This window comes from Lissotriton helveticus, chromosome 5_1 (assembly GCF_964261635.1).
Source record: "Lissotriton helveticus chromosome 5_1, aLisHel1.1, whole genome shotgun sequence".
NCBI classification, from domain to species: Eukaryota; Metazoa; Chordata; class Amphibia; order Caudata; family Salamandridae; genus Lissotriton; species Lissotriton helveticus.
In genome coordinates, this window is record NC_136065.1 from 2,049,961,047 (window position 1) to 2,049,983,953 (window position 22,907).

The following is a 22,907-nucleotide window of genomic DNA, read 5'->3' on the forward strand; positions in this document are numbered from 1 at the left end:
TAAAAGGTGGATCTTCTAAACAGTCTTTAAGTACTGGAATGGTGAAGAATGAGTTTTGGGAAGGTCCTTTTTTATAAGGTATAATGACAGCAATATGAACTTTAATTGTGGAATGTTGCAGCTTAAACCTGGCCAGAAGAAGCAAATAAGGCACAACAATGTAATGGCACATAATAGACTCATGACCATTATTTAGAGCAAATCTTTCCCATTTGAATGCATATGATGCTCTGATGGATAAGCGTTTGGACTCCTTAAGAATGTACATACAGTCTGGTGGTAAATTCAAATGGCCATATTACATGATTTCAGAAGCCATGCTCCCAAATGCAGTGAGGTTACTTTGGGGGTAGAGAATATGTGCTTGCATTCTGGAGAGCAGGTTTTGTTAGCACATCATCTTCTTGTGGGGTTTGACATATAGGCGAAGAAGCTCTGAATATCACAATTGCATTGTCTTTGCCATTCATTCTGGTCTGTTTAGATCATTGTTGCATTAGAGAGTCTCAGTTTGATTATCACTGCTTGTATTAGTTGGATCCGAGGAATAGTATAAAACACTTTCCACAGCAATTGATCAGAGATTTTGGATCCCATGTCCTAGAGGCATAACATATCCATTTTGCACTTGTTTAAGTTTCAAAGAGATGTATATTTGGGAAGCCCTAGTCTTGGAGGTTATATAATAAGCCTTCTGCTTGCGATTTCCAATCGTGAGTTTCTTGAAAATATCTGCTTAGAAGATTGGATTAAGGTTTTTGTAATCCTGGTAGGTGAACTGCTTTGATCGAGAACCCTCTCACTAGTAACCAATGTCAAATTGATAGAGATTCTAGTGATAGAATTCTGGACCTAGTGCTGCCTTATTTTTTGAGGAAATGCATTGTTGTGGTGTTGTCTGTTTGAACTACAATTCTGTTCATTTTCAACATCGGTAAGAAGGCTCTGAGGGTTAAATGGACTGCTTTAATTTCTAGTACATTATGCTGTTTTAGGTACCACAGTCCTTGAATAGTTACATCTTGAAAATAAGCTTCCCTACCTGTCAGAGAGGTATATGTGACAATCGTTTGATTTGGGACGTCCTGATAGAAGGGAATTCCTTTTAGGAGATTGAATTTAGTGATTGTCTCGCTTGCACAGAAAGACTCAATCTGTCCTTCCAGTTGTCTTTTCTGTGAGACCAATGACCCTCTAGGTATTGGTGCAGTAGTCTTACGTGGAGGCATGCATTGTTCTCAATGCTCGTCTCTACATGCGTAAATGCATTAGGCTATGGGCCCCAACAGGAATGAGAGCTGACAAGAAGGAACAGGTTTGGGCAGTAACTGGTGACATATTTACAAAATTGTAGATAATATCTCCCCTAAAGGACACACTTTTTCTTTTTTAGTGATTAGAGTTGCGCCTGAGTATCTGAGGATTTGTAATGGAATTGAGGCTGATTTTTCTACATTGATATGCAGCCCCAGGCAATGTAATAGTTTATTATGTTGAACTCCATTTGTGTCTGATGTGCAGATTGTGCTTTGATCAACCGGTGTCCAAGTACGGATAAATGTAAATTCCATTCCTTTGGAGATGAGTGGCTACTACCGACATGTACTTAAAGAGCGTCCTCAGAGCTAATTTCAGTCCAGATGTAGGACCTTGATTTGTAGGTGAGTGAGAAAATGTCAGCATTTTGCTGCTACAGGAATGGGGAAACAGGTGACTTGCAGAAGCACAGAACACATTGAGTCTACTTTCATAAGCTGTGGATATATATGATGCAAAGCCAACATTATGAATCTTTCCATTCTGAGCTATTCTTTTACTTGTCTTACATCTGGAATAGGTCTGAATTCTTTTTGGGACCTTTCCTGGGTACCAAAAAATATCTTGCAATTGCTTTTTCCTCTTTGAGAAGGAGGAACGAATTCTATTGCACTGTTTTAGAGGAGCGATTGTATTTCCTGATTCAAAAGTTGTAGTTGGTATTTTGGTGCTGGTTTTGGAGTGATTGACGGAGGTGGAGCATTCAACTGAAGTGTAGGTGGGGCATTGAATTGAAGAACATAGACAGATTGGATGATTTGTAGGACTCTTTTTTCTGTAGCTTGTCAGATGGTTAGTAATACTCTCTCCCAACTGAGTGGGTAACAGACAGGAAGGATGGGTCGTTCACAGCTTCGAATGTGAGCGAGATTTTGAATACCATCTCTGTGATGTTGGCTTTATGCTCTACCATTTCTCTGATGGTATTGAGACTATTTTTGATGTTGTTGACCTTGAGATTGGGAGTAAGAAACCCACTGTGGGGAAAAAATACCCTACATTCGTACCTAGAATCCCTCTTTTTATATTGAGATTTGTAATTTGTTTAATTTCCTTAAAACCAATAGTTTTGAAGTTCTCCATTTCTTTTTTCATGCAATCCATTTCCGTATCTGTGTGAGGAACGAATAGAATTACTACAGTGAACAATAAATGTATGATCTTTAACCGTCTATAATTTTAAAGATTTCCTGAGCTAAGAGGCTTGGCGTAGCAATATCTCATGGCAGTATAAAGTCACTGCTAAGTCTGCTGAATCTATTGCAGCACTGATGGATTGGTTGTGGACTGTCCTTCTTAAACTATTTCTAGTAAGTCTTGCTTCCTTTCTTTAGAAAGCAGGAACAGACTCCCATAACACTCTGTCAAATATGCCTAGGACTTGATGTTTTAAAAGCCACAGCGGTTGACCCACAGATCTTTCTGCAAACCACATCTAGTCTCTTACTCTCCTTCCCCGGTGGGATTATTCCTTCAATAAGCATGTGTCACAAGGTCCCAGCTGTTGACCTGCTGGGGGAGGAGGACTCCGACATGTTCCGACATTACCTCTCGGCCCTCCTTTCTTTTCAGTCCTCTTCAGCTTCAAAGGTACTGTGGGCCTATAAGGACCTGGACGTTCGGGAACGTGGAATCCTATTGAAGGAGACAGACCCACCTCCGGGGCCATAACGAGGCCAGAGGAAGAACTCGGCGGGCAAGCTGACTGGAGAAATGAGAACCCGGAGCAGCTGACCAGTCTTCTCTGCCCAATACCAGTCGCCGGATTTCAGCCGAGTGGACCAGGCTAGAGTGTAGAGAGAGAGGTGGATCTCTCGCCAGTCAAGGGGGCGCCAGACCCGATTCGGCACAGCGAGGAAGCCAGCCATGTTCCCGGAGGAGCGTGGCTACAGCAGTTGCGTGCTCGCATCAGATCGGTGTACTCTAAGCAACCCCTGGGCGGGAAGCCAGCTGGAAGGGCGGAGGGAGGCACGCAACCGCCCTGTGAGTGCTAAGACACCGTTCCTGCTGTTGTGCCACGTTGCGCTATCGCACACAGGTGACAGATGGTTTGGACAGACTTAGGAACTGACCGTAGTTTTCTTTTTTTCTTGTTACATTCCCTACCCATTCTCCTTCACGACGATATTGAGCGGTCTGAAGACCCACAGCCGGAACACCGCTCAACGAAGACCCACTGACAGAAGTGGCAACTCCCTTGTTTGTTTGAACAGTCCCTTATGACACTGTCCTTTATTCAAATAAATTTACCTCTGAAGCACCTACCCTCTTGTATCTGTTCCTTGACTGGAGAATGCTGACAATCTAGCTCCATAGCCAGTATGGAAAACCTATTACAACAGATAATCACTGGACAGCAGAAGCTAGAATAGGCCGTCAAGAAGCAGATGACGTCGGCCCAGGCCGACTACGAACTGTTAAAAAAATCTATGAATCAACACATAGAATGCATCCAAAAGGTTGCCGTTGACCAGCTCCAGCTGACTACCCAGTTGCAAAGTCATACCGGGGGACAACCAACCAATCCCCACATCGCCTTACAAAAGTACCTCCCAGGAGAGGATCCTGATGTGTTCTTGACTAACTTTGAGCGGGCTGCACATGCATGTGGGTGGCCTGCTGCCAAGTGGCCCTTCTTCCTGGCCCCTTTACTGAGCGGAGAAGCACAGGCCGCCTACCAAGTGGCCAATCCTTTGGGGAACACTTCAGATGCTGAAGTGAAAGACATCATTCTGGATCACCTAGGTGTGGATCCCGAGGCTTATCGGGCACGCTTCCGGAGGGAAAGGGGAATACCTGGGGACAACCCTAAGACCATATACTTCAAGCTCAAAGCGGCAGTCGACAAATGGCTTAAACCCCAGGAACAGTCCAAGAAGGAATTCATGGAACTGATCTACCTGGAGCAGTTCTTGGAGTCCCTCCCATACCCCACACAACGTTGGTTAAAACAACATCCAAATCTAACAGCCACACAAGCGGTGGACATTGCCTCCATTTTCGCCCGGGTCCAGCCCCGTTCACTACCCATGGACACAAACAAACAACGTCTGGCTGCTCCTTCCCAAAAAAACGAGAAAAAGGCCCCAAGACTTTTACCTCAACCACCTCGCCCTCGCTTCCACCCCAAGACCCCAACATCCAAGGGACCGCAATGTTTTGACTGTGGGGAGTGGGGCCATATCGCCCGGTTCTGCCCCTTACGAAAACAGACAGAGGAACCCATGGACGTTAGCTGTATCCCCCGTATGGTCCTATATACAGAAGGAATGGGGCCATATTTTTACTTGAGTGTACAGGTGAACGGGATGCCTGTAAAAGCTCTACTTGGCTCGGGGTGCCGTCAATCTGTTGTCCGAGAGTCCCTGGTGTCCTCTTCTGTTCTTAGTACCACCAAACGCGTACCCATAAGATATGTTCATGGGAATGTTCATGCCTACCCAGTCATACACCTCCCAATCCTCATTTCAGGTGGGAAGACCCTTCAGGCTAGACTCAGGGTGTTACCATACCTCCCAGAGGAAAGAATCTGCAGGACCCCAACCCATCTCCCCCAGAATAGGTGACTCTCCTCACCCAAGCTCCTTGGCTCTCTGACAGGAGCTTCCGGTATTGTCAGGAACACGACCCACCCTACAACATGCCTGGACACAGGTCAAACAAACCCCGGTCTATCCTCTATTCCACATTACAAATGATCTTCTATATAGAACAGAAAATGATAAGTCAACCCCCCAAATGCTGGTTCCACAGGCCTCTCAAGACCAATTTGTTGTTTTTTGCTCATTCACACCTGCTGGCCGGACACTGGGAAACACAAAAAACAACACAAATGATTTTACAGAACTTTTATTTGCCTGGGGTATACTCACAAGTCTCCAAATATTGTCTGGAATGTGAGGTTTGTCAGCGCAAAAACCTACCGACCTCCGCCTGTTGCCCTGCAACCACTCCCTATCATATGGAATCCATTTGAAAGCGTGGGAATGGACCAGATAGGCCCCCTCCCCGTACAAAAAAAGGCAACCTATACGCGCTAGTCATTGTAGACTACGCCACCCGCTACCCCGAAGCTTTTCCCCTGAGAGCACCCACAACCACCATCATTAGTGATTGCCTTGTTGAATTGTTCTTATGTGTCGGGTTTCCTAAAGAAATACTTACCGACAAGAGGACCCCCTTCGTCTCACGATTGATGTCCCAAGTCTGCAAATCCCTCGACATCTCACACATAAAGACCTCGGTGTACCACCTACAAACCGATGGTCTTTGCGAGAAATATAATGACACCTTAAAGCTCTCTCTAAAAAAAATGCTAGCCTCAGAAGGTAGAGATTGGGATATGCTCCTCCCTTTAGCCCACTTTGTAATCCGTAGTCAACCACAGAGCAGTTTGGGGTGTTCACCCTACGAGCTTCTTTTTGGGAGGCTGTGTGTGATCTGTTGGCGATCACCAGGGAAGCTTGGGAACAAGAGAAACAGGAAGAAACCTGTTCTTTCCTTGATTATACCTTGGCATTACGCACCCGCATACATAAGCCACGCAATTTCGCGGACGCCAACTTCAAAAAAGCTCAAACAAAACAACAACTCTTTTGTGATAAGGAGAAGAGGTGGAGACATTTGAAAGTAGAATATTGAGTTTTGGTACTCCTGCCCTCTAGCCTATCAAAAGTCCGTTCAGAATGGAATGGGCCCTTTTGTGTCATTAAGAAAATAGGATTCAACACCTATCTGGTACAGTTGTCACCAAAAAAATCCCAAATGTACCATATAAATCTTCTTAAAAAATGGCTCTGCCCAGCGCCCTAAAACATACACATAGCACACTCTCCGAAGGAGCAAGAAAGCACCATGGAGTACTTTGATATAAATAAGGCCCTGTCAGACCCCACAAATGGGCCCTACAAGATGCCGTTCTGCCGCACTCTTCTCTTTTTTCGGATTACCCAGGAAAAACAAACCTGATAGAACATTCCATAACCACCCCACCGGGTAAATCCATCAAACAAAGAATGTATCGCATACCTGCTGCCAGACGGGAGGCCATCAATAACGAGATAGCAAACATGTTAGAAATGGGGGTAATACAACCCTCCCAAAGCGAATGGTCATCCCCCATAGTCCTCGTGCCAAACCCTGATGGGTCTGTGCGTTTTTGTATAGATTTCAGAGCTGTCAATGCTATATCTAAATTCGACGCACATCCATTACCGAGGGTGGACGAACTCCTTGAACGGCTCAGGATGCAGAATACATAACCACGTTAGACCTCACAAAGGGGTACTGGCAGGTGTCCCTCAACCCAGGAGACCAGGAGAAGACTGCATTTCAACCCCAACGTGTCACTTTGAGTTTACAGTCTTCCTCTTCTGTCTACACGGGGCAACTGTCAGGCAGTTTTACAGGCCCTTTAGCAGGCAGGTCTACATGTGAACGCAAAGAAGTCCCACATGGGTTATAAGCGGGTCAAGTATCTGGGATATCTCCTGGGAAATGGGGTCATTGAGCCACAGAAAGAAAAGATCAGGGCGATAGTCAACACCCCCTTTCCTTCTACTAAAAAGAAGTCAGGGCCTTTCTTGGTCTTCTAGGCTATTACAGAAGATTCATTCCCCCCTTCTCAGAGATAGCCAGTCCCTTAACCGACCTTCTCAAACAGCAGGTGAAGACCAAAGACCTCCCACACCCTCCCTCTCTTACCCTACAAGCATTCCAGGAACTAAAAGAAGCCATCACCACTGCCCCCTTACTCCGTTCCCCTGACTTCACAAAGCCCTTCCTCCTTCAAACCGATGCCTCAAATCAGGGGCTATTCTCTCCCAAACCTCCCCAGAGGGTATGGACCACCCGGTGCTGTTTATCAGCCTTAAGCTTTTTTCTCGCGAACAGAGGTATTCCATAATAGAGAAGGAATGTTTGGCAATCAAGTGGGCCGTGGACAAGCTCACATATTACCTGGAGGGCTCCCATTTCATCCTTGCTCTGGTTGAGTCGTAATAAGGGCAGAACCCTCGGATCCTCCGATGGTTCCTCTCCTTGCAACCCTTTTTGTTTGAGGTTCTTCACAGGAGGTGACGGGATAATGGTAACGCTGACTTTCTCTCTTGTGTCCCTCTGTTCCCCGACTGGTAACACTCTGGGGTGGGGATAGTAATTTTTACCCTCCCGCTATCCAACGCTTTCCCTACTGTTGCACTCACTGGAGTGGGAATAGTAATTTTTACCCTCACACTATCCAACGCTTTCCCTACTGTTGCACTCAGTGGAGTGGGAATAGTAATTTTTACCCCTACGCTATCCAATGCTTTCCCTACTGTTGCACTCATTGGAGTGGTAATAGTAAATGTTACCCTCCCGTTATACTACGGTAAAAATATTGTATATTTTTCATTAATATTATGGTAATATGTATATTAAAAAATATATTTTTTTATACAACTTAAATTAATTATGTAAAAATGTTAAGGTTATTTAAATATTTTTAAGTATGTTTTAGTTAATTATATTTATTATTTCATTACGATATATTTGATTTGATATTTTTGTACTTACCTGTTTGTAGATAGGAATTCGATATTTTTGCATTCTATAGTTTTTTCATCAATATTTTTGGTAATTCTATATTTGTGTATTGGATATTATGTCAGTGATCCTTTAGAATATATGTGCCTTTATGCACACACTAAACAGGGAATTGTTTGACTAACCTGGCTTCCTTTTTGCATACTGCTGGACTTGTTTTTATCATGCACTTTGAAAGTATTTTCACGTTGACGCAAGAAGAAAGTTAATTGTTTTACTAAACATGCTTGATTGTTGTTTATTGTCGGACTGGTGATTACTTTATTGTGCACTTTGAAAGTATTTGCCCTTTTCTCTTGCTTTACCAACTAAAGTTTGTATAGATTGCCATTAGGTACTTGCTGATATGTTTTGTTTTTATTCTACATGCAGTGTTATTTATGGTGTTGCTTGCACTTGTCTGTAATATGTGTGCCTTAAATCTTGTATTTAGCATTGTTTACACTACAGAAATGATACATTAAAACAGACAAACATCGGCATCAATGTTCTGAAGCATCCAAACAGTTTTCGTCCTCAGCCTTGTTTTTCTGCCTGTTTTGTAATACTTACTGATAAAGACATGATGTAGAAATTTAAGTTGTTCATGTTAATATCATGCACAACCCTTGACAGTCGCTAGTGTGTGGCATGCAGATCATTCACCAGCCTATTTCTCTTGCCTTTCTCAGGATACTGAGTTATATCTTGTGTTGTTCTCATGTATATTGCCTGTCGAGTTTTTACGGAATTGCAGGTTTGGGTTTATCTTTCAAAGTTTAAAATGCTCATGTTATTGTCCATAAATGCCAATTCTAATTCAGACCCTTCATAGTTATTCTTCAGCCCTAGGCAGTTCTGAGACAATAGGACTGCTCTTTGGCATTGTTCTGATTGCTGCAGTTCCTGAGACAATAGGATCGCACATTGGCATTGCTCTGATTGCTGCCTCAGTTAAATACTCTGCTTTTGACATTATTGTTACAAATGGCGTAGCTTATATGTTAAGAGGGTTTCCCACTTTCTCATTAGAACTTTGAGAAAGACATTATAGAGGTATTTCATTTAAATGATGGAGGTTTCAAATCAAATATGCTAGGTTTTTGAGCAGTGGGGCAAAGTGGTAAGTGGTGGGCCGGGCCGCTGGGGTAGGGCTTTCAATGATTTTTGCAGGGGGGCCCCTCAAGTTTCGTTACCACACTGCCCCTCCAGATCACAAATAACTGAAGTTAACCCCCTCAGCTCTCAATTAACTACAGCTAACGCCTTCATATCTCCATTAACTGAAGTAAACCCCTTCTGATCGCCATTAAATAAAGCTAACTTCTTGGATCTCCATTTACTGAAGTTAACTCCTTCAGATTTCCAATAACCAAAGCTAGACCCTTGCAACCTCCTTACCTGAAGCTAACCCCTCATATCTCCAGTAACTGAACCAAACCCCTTCAGATCTCCATTGCCTAAAGGGTTACACCTTCTTGTCTCAATTAACTGATGTTAACCCCTTCGGATCTCTATTAAGTGAAGCTAACCGCTTCCATTGAACTGAAGCTAACTCCTTCAGATTACCAATAACTGAAACAAACCTCTTCAGATTTAAACTGACTGAAGTAAGTGAACCCCTTCCGATCTCCAGTAACTGAAGATTAGCCCTTTAACATATGCTACGTCTTTCAGATTTCTTTCCTCTCCACTGGTGGTCAGAAGAATATGGATTAAATGCAGTACTTCTCAAATTGATTGTCCCTTCATTAAAACTTTTAGAGTGGGTTTAAAATGCCTGTCATATCCTTAAATAAATATATGCATAAAGAGTAGCATTGTTGGTAGTCACTACATTGTCAAGAATGGTGAGTGGAACCCACGTCATGTCTGCAATTGTACACTGCATAAATATTAATAACTTTTCCTCGTCCTTCCTTTATATTCAATAACTTTACTCCATTGTTCATACCTGTAGTCATGTTTTAGTGTGAATATTGGAGACATAATGTGAAGATGTGTTAATATTTTCAGTTTTTGTAACTGGCTTATTGTGGACTGAGTGCAATGTCTTTCTAATCTCAAATGCATAGCTTAAAAGAAAGTAACATGGTTGGATGTCAGAAGCAAAACAGACACAATTGCTTTACAGGATGTTGCATCTTTCCTGCCTTTCCAAATTCCACATGCTGCATGTAGCACTGAAAGGCCATTAATGCTTGTTGTATGGTTCAGTATATTCACTTGAGCCCCCTCCTCGTTATTCCTCTATTTATGTATTTATGAAGCAACATTAAAGGCTCACCTATCATTGCATCAAAGGTTTTCTGGAGATCGTCTATGTCCTTCACTTTGAAGACGTGAGTCTCCCTCGGCTTTTTGGAAGCTAGCCCGTTGATCTCTTCATCGCTGACATCATCACTCAGGCCAAACACGTACACATCTAAGGTAAACAAAGATCAGGTATTTAGGTGATGTTTTTGATGTTTCGTTTGACAGCCATCTACATATATGGAAAGATGGAAAGACTGGGACACATACAAATGGGAATGAACAACATAAAGAGAGGAGACGGAAACAAAAAGAGGGAGACACACAGAGAAAGAAGGAGACAGACATATACAAAGAAGAGAGACAGATAAGGAGAAAAATAGGAGATAGATCTATGAATAAGGAGAGCAGAAATACATGTAGAGAAAGAGAGGAGCCAGACATACACACCAACAGGAGAAAAACTTATAGACAAAGAAGGGAGATAAACATATAGATAAAATAGGAATACAAGCAAAAGGGAACATAGACCCTTCAACAAACAGGGGGGAAAATGGGAGAAAACGTGTAAATATGGTTGGGGATCATAAGTAATGACTCTATAGTCAAAACTTTTGTACAGCATCTGGACATCAAAGATGAACTAAGCATGAGAGTTGGGAAGGACCTTTTCTTTCTGCAATTGCTCTCCTTCAGGTTGGGCGTGAGCAACCAAGTCTTACACCAGGATCTGGAAGTAGTTAAAAGGAAAGGTTTCCTAATCTGCAATTCTAGTTCTCATTCAGGGGAACCTTTTTTGAAATCATAAGCACTGAATAGCCCTCCCCAGGTGCGGGATCCTGGAGCACTTTTTCCAAATATATCTTCCTTTGTGTTCAACTTTCTACACACTTCAGAAAGGCCAAATTCCTACATAGAACATTTTAATTTTTTGCAGCCTATGAAGTAGTTAATATTGGGCAATTCCTTTAATTTATTTTTAGAATGGGCAAACAAACTTTAAAAAATAAAAAATAAAAATAAAACGTTACTAGAAAAAGTCCTCATTAACAAACCTTGTTTAAAGGGAATTGATATCAAGCAATCAGGGCAATGAAGACATCGCAATAAAGTATACATACTGCCAACATGATGGTCTGCCACCCTGATTTAAATGTGGGTGATCCTTTGCTTTGGCTAGGGCAGTGACTATTCTGTCACTGCCATAGCCAAACCTCTCAGATGTCCCAACAGAGTAAGTGCCATGGGACAAATGGCTATATGTTCACCCGCCCAACAGGATAGGCGCACATTTAACCATTTTCTTACTGTCCTACTGGTGGTAAGGGACAGTAAAATGCAAAATATGCTCCCCCACTATGGGAAATGACTTCCATTCCAAGGGAAGCATTCAATTTTTTTTAATTTCCCAAAAGAAAGTTCTGTTTCGGGAGTGGAACTAATAGTGTTTGACGCAGACACTCCCAATAATAGTCTAATTTAAGATATTTATCTCAGTAGCATGCATTTTCCATAACTCCTAAAACATGTCCAAGTTTTGAGAAACTTTTTGCTCCCCCCTATTCATTTAGCATATAGGTTTTTCCTTTTTATAGTCTACCAATAGTACAGTTCTTGAATCCAGGGACATTGGGATGTCTGAAGAGGCTTGAAGGTCCAGGATATCCTTTGTGCTAAATCAAGGTAGCTTTGCACATCCTCAGATCATTTGTTCCCATGTGCTCCCCCTACTACACCTGGGACAGCTATCAAAACTGTTTGAATTCCCACCATGCAATTTTCAGAGCGCAGACTAACCAGTGGACACACATCTACATAGAACGAAATCTGCCCCCACCCCAGCATCTGTCAACTAAAGGAAGATATTTCTTGCCACTCGTCCTGAGTCAGATTTATACCAGTCTTTTTCATCCACCACTTTTGTGCGCGGCTAAAGTCATTATCCATAGAGTTGCTACACTAGTTCCTTCAGTATTTCCCTTGTAGGTCCTATTTGAAGAGGAAGTGATTTTTTTATAACGGTTTGTGTTTGCAGGATATATATATGACACTTTCTGTTTGAACTGAGGGAAGTTTAGCCTTGGGAGACTACCAAGTTATTCCCTTGTTATTACTGATCCAGTCTCCTATTTTACCTATCTTTACTTTTTTCCAATTCCTGATTGTACATTGTAGATCTGGTGGACATAAGAGTTCCAGGAGTGTTGCAGTGCAATCTGTGCAACTGAAGGTTGAATCATCGGTTATATTATAAACTCTAGCATGTATGATTAAAAAGGCTGCTAGGTATAAAGGCTTTCCAATCTTGGAGAGCCATCCCTTTTTGACAAAGATTTAACTTCTCTCAACTTATCCGAGGTGATTTCTTATTCATATAAAGCTAATGCTCTTTGTATTTTATCCAGTAAACAATTCAGTTGTAAAGGGCACTAGGATTGCAGAAAAGAACAAATTTAATAGGTAGAATGTGCATCCTAATTATTACCACCCTGCCTACAATTGTGATTGGTAGATTATGCCATCTGTCTAACATAAAATTAATCATGCCCATAAAAGGGCGCAATTTAATATATATATAGATCCTCCAGGTTTTCTAAGACACTATTCCCCAAATATTTAATTGTGTCTTTATGGTAAATTGATTGCAGAGATTGAGGCAATGAGTCCACGTCTATTGAAAAGCAGCATTTCAGGTTTTGGCAGTGTTCACAAGATACCCAGTGAGCGCTGAGAAGGATGCAAGGAGCTCAAAAAGTTTGTTAATAACATTTGTATTCGGCTTGTGATCGGTGTACATTTTGGGTCTAGAAGACTCAGGGATAGCTGTCTTAAGTGCCTTCGGTGACCTCAAAGCACAGGGAAGGGGCTCAATAAAAATCGCAACAGCCCGAGCAATAGGGGGCACCCTTGCACGGTGCCTCGGGTGATTTCCATCAGAATAGAAGTTTTCAAATTTAAAGAAAGGTGCACCAAAGAACCTTGATATATTTGGACAAATTTCTTCGTGAGTTGGTCCAGAAATTTAATTTCCTCAGTAACTTTAAACAACAACTTCCAACGCACAAAGTCAAACGCTTTTTCAGCGTCTTAAAACAACACTACTGCAAGTATCTTATTCACAGTAAATTAGTTGGTGGACTCTACCAGAAAGTACATATTAAAGTACGGTTGCAGTGTTGATATAAATCAATTTTTATCTACCTCTATCAAATTTGCAATTACCTTCAGAAAGATTTTAAAGTTGGTGTTCAATAAAGTAATAGGATAAAATGAATTTACATCCTCTGGAGTTTTATCTTTATTTGGAAGCATAATAAAACCCCTTTCCAGAAGGATCTAATTAAAAAGCTCTGACTGGACACTTCAGATCTTTAAACAAAGTGTAATACTTTTTAGATGGATCACCATCCTCTCCTGGTGCCTTACATCTGGGAAGCTTTTTAACCACTTTCACTACATCCTACTGCTCAACTGAAAGCAGTGTGCAGCGCATAGCGTGCTCAGAGGTACTGGATGGGACAGGGAGTGGTAGGGATAACTGGAGGAGCACTAACCCCCACTCAGGGGAATTTCCATAATAGCGGTGGCAGCCCTGTTAGCCCTGGGAGTGCAAGTGGTAAATTAAGTGGTTTCTGGACAGAGGTGGCCAAAAGTTGCCAATATTTACGTGGGGTCACAATCAAGCAAAGCTATAGAGGGGCTCCCTACAATTTCTTATACCACCTTGAATCTTTGGGGTTATTTGGCGCCCATACTCTTTGTGTGGGTCCCCCTTGCGGCCAGGCTGAAGTCAGACTTTACAGGCTATTAAAATCAAATAGGTTTTGCAGGTTAAATAGCAAGGTTGAAACTGACTCATACAGCCATTCCTCCTGTGCAGATAATGAGGTTGAGTCTGCATGCATGAATTCTAATAGGAATTCCACAACTACCCCTGTCACCTGTGGTGGATGTTGATGACAAACTTAGTCCCACAGTTTCCAAAATCGCTTTAGGAACCTCAGGAATTGACCCACAAAAGTTAAATTTCTCGTCAAACTTCACGTGCCTAGCGGGAGAAGACACTGCACCATTAGGCAGGGTTGTTGAATTACCTCAGGAACAAGGAGGGCAAGTAGAAAATTCGAACGCATCACAGGATACTGGCTCAGCTAAATATACAAATAGGAAACAGAGGGCCCAGACAAATCAAGGTGCTGCAGTAGCAGTGGTGTCCACCAGAGCTGCAAAAATGGCAAAAAGAGAACAGCTAAAGAGGGGCTCAAATTTAAAGGTTACCCCTTCACTGCGCTCCTTTTTTAAGATCGAAGATAAGCAGGCACAGAGAGACGTCTTAACCTACGCAATGTCGGCATCATCACTGAAGTCAATAGAGTCACCAAACAAATACCAAGCTCTCATGTTAAAAGAGCAGGAGGAGGGCAAAGAGAATCCCATTGTAGGTACTTTAGAAGGGGTCCCGCAAATAGAGGATCACCTACAAAAAAGTAAGCCTGCCAAGGACCAAGGTAGTGAGCAAGTTATGGATACACCTATCGGGGTGATATAAGGGTTCTTGTGGCCTCATTATTAACAGAGATGAAAAATGGGTTTGCTTAGTCTGAGAAAAACCAGGAAAAAATCCAGGCTACATGCGAGGCTTTGGAGACCAAATGTAATGCTCTTGTAGAAAGAGTGGAGCTGGTCGAGACAGCTCTGGAACAAGTCAAGGAGGAAGTGAGGCTCTGCCAAAGTGATATTGAGAAAGTATCAGCATCAGAAAGAGAACTCAGGGATAAAATTGAGACCTTAGAAAACAACTCTAGGAGGAATAACTTACGTTTATTAAACATTCCTGAAGGTCAAGAAGGGCAAAACGTAAGATCCTTCGTTGTAGGTCTGTTAAAAGATTTCATACCAGATATGGACAAATAAAACTTGGATGAGGGCATACAGAGAGTCCACGGGGATCCATTCAGGCTTAATAGAGATAGGAAATACCCACGCAGATTACTCGTTAATTTTAAAACGCACTCAATAAAAGAACATATATTGAACAAAGCCCTAAACGCTGGCACCCTGACAAGAGATGGATACAACTATAAAATCAGCTCAGACATATCCATGGCAACAGCCGATGGGCAATGGGCCATAGGAAAATATATGCAGGACCTTAGGGCTGAAGGAGCCACTGTTTAGATGAAATTTCCAGCCCTCTTACGTATTATGTGGCGTAATAAAACTTACAACTTCAGAGACCCGAAAGAAGTGGAGACACTACTTGAACACATGAAGATGAACAAGGATAAGTAACATTATGAGCCTCATTCTTAATAAAATGTTGGCTATTCAAATGCGGCTCTCCTACTGGGCAACTAGGATTGTTCATGGTATTGGGGAGGGTTCTCCAGGGTGGGGGCAAACACAAGCTATCTTTCTTTTTTTGCACATTGCAATTTTTTTGGGTGGGCAGCATTGGGGAAAAAAGGCACCAAAAAAATTCTTTGTCTGATATGCAAATTGCACAGCAATCAGGGTAGGAGTTATAAGCAGCAGGAAGGAGTTCAAATTCAATGGGTGAACTGAAGATAATGACTTGGAATGTGAATTGGCTAAGAACTAGGGGGAGGCGTCAAAATTTTTTTGAATATCTTAAACTGCAGAATTGTGATATTATTATATCACAAGAAACACATCTCCTAGGAGATGAATGACTTGAAGCTATAAAATACGAGAATTGGATTGCTGAAACTGTTTGTACAAATCAAACATGTAATATTAAGGGGGTAGCTAATATTCTTAGAAAATCACAGCTCTTTATGTTGGTAGGTCAATTAGTAGATTCAAGAGGAAGGTGGGCCATAGCAAACATAAAAGTTAGAGATTCCGCTTTTACTGTGGTGGGATACTATGGCCCTAATATAGATGATCCCGCACCTCTTCAATTGTTATACTCTCAGTTATTATTACAGTCTACACCAATTATCTTAGGAGGTGATTATAATATCCTACTAGATCCTAAAAGAGATAGACATCCCCCTGGCAGAGTTTTAAACTTACCGATGATGCGAGAATGCTTGAATAGGTTCAAAGATGGTTTGGGTTTAATTGATATCTGGCATTTAAAAGGGGACCAAATAAATACATTCACCTTTAGGAATTATAAATATGGCCACGGATCACTGATAGAATATAGAATACAAGAATATCGATTTACCAGAATATCGAAGTAAAAATATAGAATGACAGAATATCGACTCCCTATCTACAAATAGGTAAGTGCAACAATATAGAATAAAAAATATCGATGTTAAAAATATAGAATGCTAAAATATCGATATTTTTAAATGTCTTGAAAATAATATAACATTAATTAAATAATAAATATAATTAAGTAAAACATACTCAAAATTAAGTAAAAAAGGTCCAAATTAATAAATAAAACAAGTATTCAAAAAAAATAAACATACACTTTTATTTATTTTAATATATATATATTATTATATTATTTTATAAAATTAAAAAGTAATTATTATTTCTAATTTTAAGATGTTAAAAACATATTTTAGAATATAATTACATATATATATATATAAATAAATCTATAATATAAATATACAAATAAATTATATATAATAAGTCAAAGCATTACAAATATTTTTTATTATTAATATTTTACAGTACATTAAATATAACAATAGTGAAAACTTTGCATAACGTAGGGGCTAAAATTATTATTCCCAGTCCAGCGAGTGGTACAGTAGGGAAAGTGTTGGATAGCGGGAAAGTACAAATTACTATTCCCACTCCACCGAGCTAACAGTAAGGAAAATGTTGGATAGCGGGTGGGTAAAATTACTATTCCCACTCCGGTGAGTGCAACAGTAGGGAACGTGTTGGATAACTGGTGGGTAAAAATGACTATTCCCACTCCAAATAGTGCAACAGTAGGGAAAGTGTTAGAAAGCTGGTGGGTAAAAATTACTATTCCCACCCCAAACAGTGCAACAGTGGGGAAAGTGTTGGATAGTGGATGGGTAAAAATTACTATTCCCACTCCAGTGAGTGCAACAGTAGGGAAAGTGTTGGATAGCGGTTGGGTAAAAATTACTTTCCCACTCCAAACAGTGCAAAAGTAGGGAAAGTGTTGGATAGCGGATGGGTAAAAATTACTATTCTCACTCCAGTGAGTGCAAAAGTAGGGAAAGTGTTGGATAGCGTAGGGGTTAAAAAATAACATACTTATAAATTAAAACATTTTTGTTATTAAATAATGAATTCTCTTGAATTAACAATGAATTAATTAAAAATACCAAGAAATAAAAATGAATAATAGCTTTAATAGCATTAAATTACTTCCCACCCTATTCCCCAATAAACACACAACCCACTCCACATAAACTTTTACATAAATAATATAATTATCAATTATTCAATTAATATAAATTAATTACTACATAATAATTAATTAACAATAAATTAATTATAAATACCGATATATATTAAATATAAAAAATTATTTACCAATTAATAATTGATACAATTAATATAATTATGAATTCATTAATTAATAAAAAAGTAATTGCCAATTATAATTAGCAATTAATTAATTATCAATACCAATAATTAACATTTAATAATTACTTCATTACAATTAAATTACTTCCCATCCTATTCCCCTATAAACCAAAAACCCTCTCCTAAAAAAGTACACTTTTAACATATTAACAAATGAATTATTAATATTTAACTGCACGTTAATAAGTATTTAATATATTTTTTACACTCCTGAACTAGGACATAATCACTGATTGTTTAAAACTAGATTATGCTCACCGTCTATCGTGGCTGATGTACATTAAGGAACACTTTACTATGCTTAGGAGGTCGGAATGTTTTTATAGTCCACATGATATGAGTACCCTATCAAAAAAATGCTTAAAAGCTGAGTTTTTTCCAATGCAAGGACAGAGGAGGAAAAGTCAAGAATGTAGCAAAAAGAGTGTGACTGCCCTTCATCTGATAGTAACAACTTATCATATGGAGTCTTATCTGAACTTTTTACTGCTTCATTATGAGCATCTTAACTGCTAAGATTTAGATTTAAATAGCGCATCTTCTAGTTTAATACCCCAGACATGCTTATAATGATTGAGGCCTTGAGCCATGTCCATGTGATTCGAAGTCTAATCAATCTTTGCTCCATTATTTCTTCTTCTGTCAACTGTATACCGTGCCTAGGAAACAATATCTTATACCATTGTTTAGGTCCATGAACATTAGAAAGTATATACCAGCCCTGTATCATTTGCAATTATTACAATCTGAATATATTTGTATGATGGCACACAAGTTTATCATGGCTGAGTTGGACTGAGAGATATGGTAGGGAAATGATACTTTAATGCATGTGTCACTTTGTTAAACCTTGTATCTGGAATCCCAAATTCTGCTATTTGTATATATTCTGTTCTATTGATTTAATGGCTGTGATATATTTCTTACATATAGATGGATTTTATGTACTGTGTTCTTTTATGGTTTGACACAAGCTGAATAAAGATGTCAATGATGATGATGACTGAGTACATCACAGAACAACTGCACATCAATGGCGCAGTTGGCATTTGATCCTCTTGGCTTCAATCATGATTTTCTCACCCAGATAGTCTTTTCTCTCCTCGTTGATTTCCAGGAAGTCGTGGATCCTCAACATGGAAATTTTGGGGTCTCCTCCCATGTTGGATTTTCCTAAAAAGAGGGAAATAGTTATGCAATGGAAGCACCAACAGCGTGACATTAATTTGTGATTCCAATCATGGACTTACATGTGATTTGTAAGTCCCAATGAACAATACCTACAATACAAATAAAGTCTTGCTGCAGGCTAGTGTCGAAGGAGGGTAAGCCCAGTTTTGCACAGTATTTAAATCAGAACTTTCTACCATGTTAAGATGAAGCAAAGGCGGAACCCAAACTTGCTCTCTTCTACCAAATGGCCTACTGACGGTTTCTTACCTCAGACTTCCTGACCAGCTTCGCTCTTGTCCACAAAGTGACTTACCACCTGTCGAGCCATCCCTTCTAGGTAGGGATGCACAGCTGCTACGATATATTAGTAGGTGGGACCTACCGTCGGTCATGAGGATGATCACATGCCGGATATCTTTGAACTTGTCGGCGTTACGCTGTGAGTGCAGACTCATCATCTCGTAAACAGTTTCGATAGCACGACGGGTGTTCGTGCCCGTTTTGTCTTCGTGTTCTGCAGAATAGAGAGACAGACTCAGGTGTGTACTTCAAAGGGGCATCCAGTGGAAAGAAAAGAGCTCGACCTCTTACCCAATCCTTCATCAATAACAAGCACCAACAATAATGGCTCTTTAATGTCCCTTTGCTTGAGAATGTCTGTTTGGATTGTAAAACGTGTTGTGACATCATTCACTACTATAAATTAGCCCTCACATGGATGCAAATGGCCATTATAAACAGATATTCTAGGAATCAGCTCTTGATCGGCTATTGATCCATAATACCACCTAGTGGTGAGACAGATAATTATCACACATTCCACACAACCGGGATTGCACTTATGCATTACCCTCTTATGTGACCTCAGAGTGGTGAGACGGTTCGTAGCACCTCAGCCAATGTCTTTCCAATGCAAATGTCACATGGAACTTTACTGATTCAACGCCTCAAGTCTATTATAGAATGCTGTTGATTTGCACACTCTGCGCACGCAAGATATCACACTTAATAATATAGAATTCTTAAAGAGGATCAGCATTTCATGCAACACTTCTTGGAAAAGTCTCCACCTCCCAAAATCCCAGTGTATCTTCTCCCTCACATGCCCCATTATGCACTCCACTGAGAATGATCATATCTGAGTTCTTTTACACTTGGAGGAACATTACTTCAAAAAGCACAGTGTTAGATATTTTATAAATGTTCTGGTTAGGCTGGGTAACCATCAGTGGTGTTTACATAAATTACAACATGAAATGAAGAACATTTACATCTAAGAGGTACATAAAAAGTAGTTTACTCAATGAGCTTCCTTATTCTGTAGACAGTCCCAGTGAACTATTCATCTGGAGTTTAGCGGTTGTGCTAAAAACCGGAGCAATCAAGTTTTGTGCCTGTTAGTTCCTTCGGGGTAATTAGGTGTGGAACACCTAGTCAGGTTTGAAATGGTTATTTTTCCAAGGAAAGCTATTATGTCCCCCTTTTTTTTTTTTAAACAGATTTTATTGATTGCATATTAAGCATATATCCTGCAATGCTCTGCCACCCAGAGACAATCACCATCATCATTGAACAAATCACAATTGCAGTTGGCATATCAACAGACTGACTCACATCAGAAAGATAAGAGCAGATTTTGCAGAAAACGAGAATGCATAATTAGCATCTACAATGTCCATATGATTCTATGTGGATAGCTCTTTGAGTGACAGAGCCTTAAATTTAATAGCTCTCATCAGGGAACTGATGGCAACCAAGAACACCACTTACCAGGAGAGAAATGGAAGAGGGCAAGAATACGGCGGCTTAAATGTTGCACCAATTAGTCTAGTGAGGACTACATTGAGGTCTTACTTGTGGCTGGTACTGCATAGAGAGATGCCACACTTGTTAACATGCAGTTCCACAAAAGTCCATAATGGTAATATATGAACAACAGACTGGTGTTCTTTATTTTGAAGATATGCTGCATGTGCAGCTAAGTGAACACATATAGATGTGTGTGCCAACCTGGCCTCTTCCTAGGGCAAAAAGTGGAAAGTAACATACTGAACTATTAGAGGGTCGATGTTTTGAGGAGTTAACTATCTGACAAGCCCATTTAACTACAAACCATACCCTTGTGAAATGCTTTGCATAGCTTCCTTTAAGATTTGGGAACCTCTCATTCTAAGGCCTCAGGTGCCAAAGCATTGGATTGAAGGATTTGGGATTGAGATGGACCATTTAGCATTGATGCAGACTGAGCCAATCTGGACGTAATGGATGTCTTTGATGTTGATGCATGTATATTGCCTAGAAAAGGGAGCTCCCTAGTCCATGTGCCCATATTTGAACCATTATAATGAGTGTCATTGGTGCTTGCATTTTTTTGCACACAGCATAAGAGATCTTTGGAAGTGGGGGGTGAAGGGGGGAACAAATACAGATGTCCTGGACCAGTCGATCAAATTGTGCATTCTGAAAGACTGGCTATTTAGAGACCTAGAGGAGACGTGTTTGGTAGTTGACGACTGTCTGCATAGTGAACAGATCTATAGTTGTGGATCTCACTGGTAGAAGTACTAATCTAGAAGCTGGGAGTTGATTGTCTATTAATATCTCTTAAAGGGGTCTTCTTAGGAGATAGACAAACCTTGCTCCACCAGCAAGTGTTTCTGATTCTACATTGGCCAATATCATATTGCCTAGGCCATCCTGGGCAGCTGTGACAAGTGTGTTCTTCCCTGATTTTAAATGTAGTACATGATGGTCACATTGTCAGTTCAAATTAAGACCGGCTCGAAACATAGCCTGGCTGAAAATACCATTGCCAATGTGGTGAAAGTTCTCCAGAGGGGACCACTGGCACTGAGCTTTATTGCCAGGCAGAGGTGCTTCCAACCATGCAGGAAATGCTTTTAAACTTTAAGCTCTATTAACATTAGATCCTACCAACCCTGTTCCTCTGTGAATATTGTTTGGTCAGATATTCCTGCAAAAGACATGTGCAGTTGAGCAATGGGGACCAACGTCAATGAATGAAACGATCATTCCTTATAGGTTAATCCTCACTATCAGATTATCTTGTAAAGAGGAAGATGTCTCTGAAAGTTCATGACTCTCTTTTGTTATTGAAGCGCAGTGCCCAACACAAATTGAAAGTAGTGCCAAGAAAATGTTGAATACTGCGCATGGTATAATTTTTTATATTGTTTGTGAAGACTAATTAATGGAGAAGTCAAACTGTTTGTTTTGTGTTGGTTTGACACTTAGAGTGAGTGGTGCCCTTTAGTAAACAATCAACTGGATAGTGATAGACATGTATTTGTTTGTGATGAAGATTTGCTACTACTACAGCTAGTCATGTGTCCAAAGTTAAGACTTTGCACTGGTAATCTGTTGCCACATATCTTAAGTACTGATGATGCACTGGATGTATTTGAATGTGAAAGTAGGCATTGTAGAGATCAAGTGTTGTCATGTAGTCTAATTGTTTCAGTAGAGGAATGACCTCCTAGAAGTGGGACATATTTGTGGGCTAGTTTCAGATCTGAAACTTTGCTAAGCATCAAGGTTTTCCTTAGCACCAAACTATTTTTGGCAGCGAAGATTATTGAGGGTCATCTCAAAACCAAGCTTCATTGCTAGTCTCACACGTGTCTTAATGTCAAGCCTCCTCCAAAGTCAAAGTTGTTATTCTACCTCGAATTTCTTCAGTGGGTACAATGGGCATTGACCCTCAATTGCAAAGTAGAGAATTTTTGAGGCAGTTTCTTCGTAGGGTGTTGACACTTAACTTAAGGTCAATCGTCAGAAGAACAGTCCATGGAGTGTTGCAGGGATGTACCCTGTTAATGGCAGTTTTGTCTTTGCCAGTTTTCTATGTTGAGTACAGAGACGCAAGATGTACGACTTGGTCCTGGTTGCCGGCTGTAGTGGTGTTCCTAGAGCTTCATCTCCAGAGTCCGAGTCCTCAGAGATATTGTAGATACTCCATTCCTGTTGCCCTTCTACATTATTGAATGGTTCATCCACATTGGCATTGGACTCACAGACCTTGC

The 22,907-nt window shown here is 40.5% G+C and overlaps 1 protein-coding gene across 1 annotated transcript in view; it reads right to left on the reverse strand.

The window, feature by feature from the left end:
* Positions 1 to 22,907, reverse strand: part of LOC144756262 (complement factor B-like) — a 285,284-nt gene that overhangs the window by 143,816 nt on the left and 118,561 nt on the right. The window contains exons 8-10 of the mRNA XM_078645907.1: positions 19,247 to 19,378; positions 18,775 to 18,864; positions 10,169 to 10,306 (exon numbers count right to left, since the gene is read on the reverse strand). Coding sequence (XP_078502033.1) covers positions 10,169 to 10,306; positions 18,775 to 18,864; positions 19,247 to 19,378 — 360 coding nt within the window. The remainder of the gene's footprint in view (positions 1 to 10,168; positions 10,307 to 18,774; positions 18,865 to 19,246; positions 19,379 to 22,907) is intronic.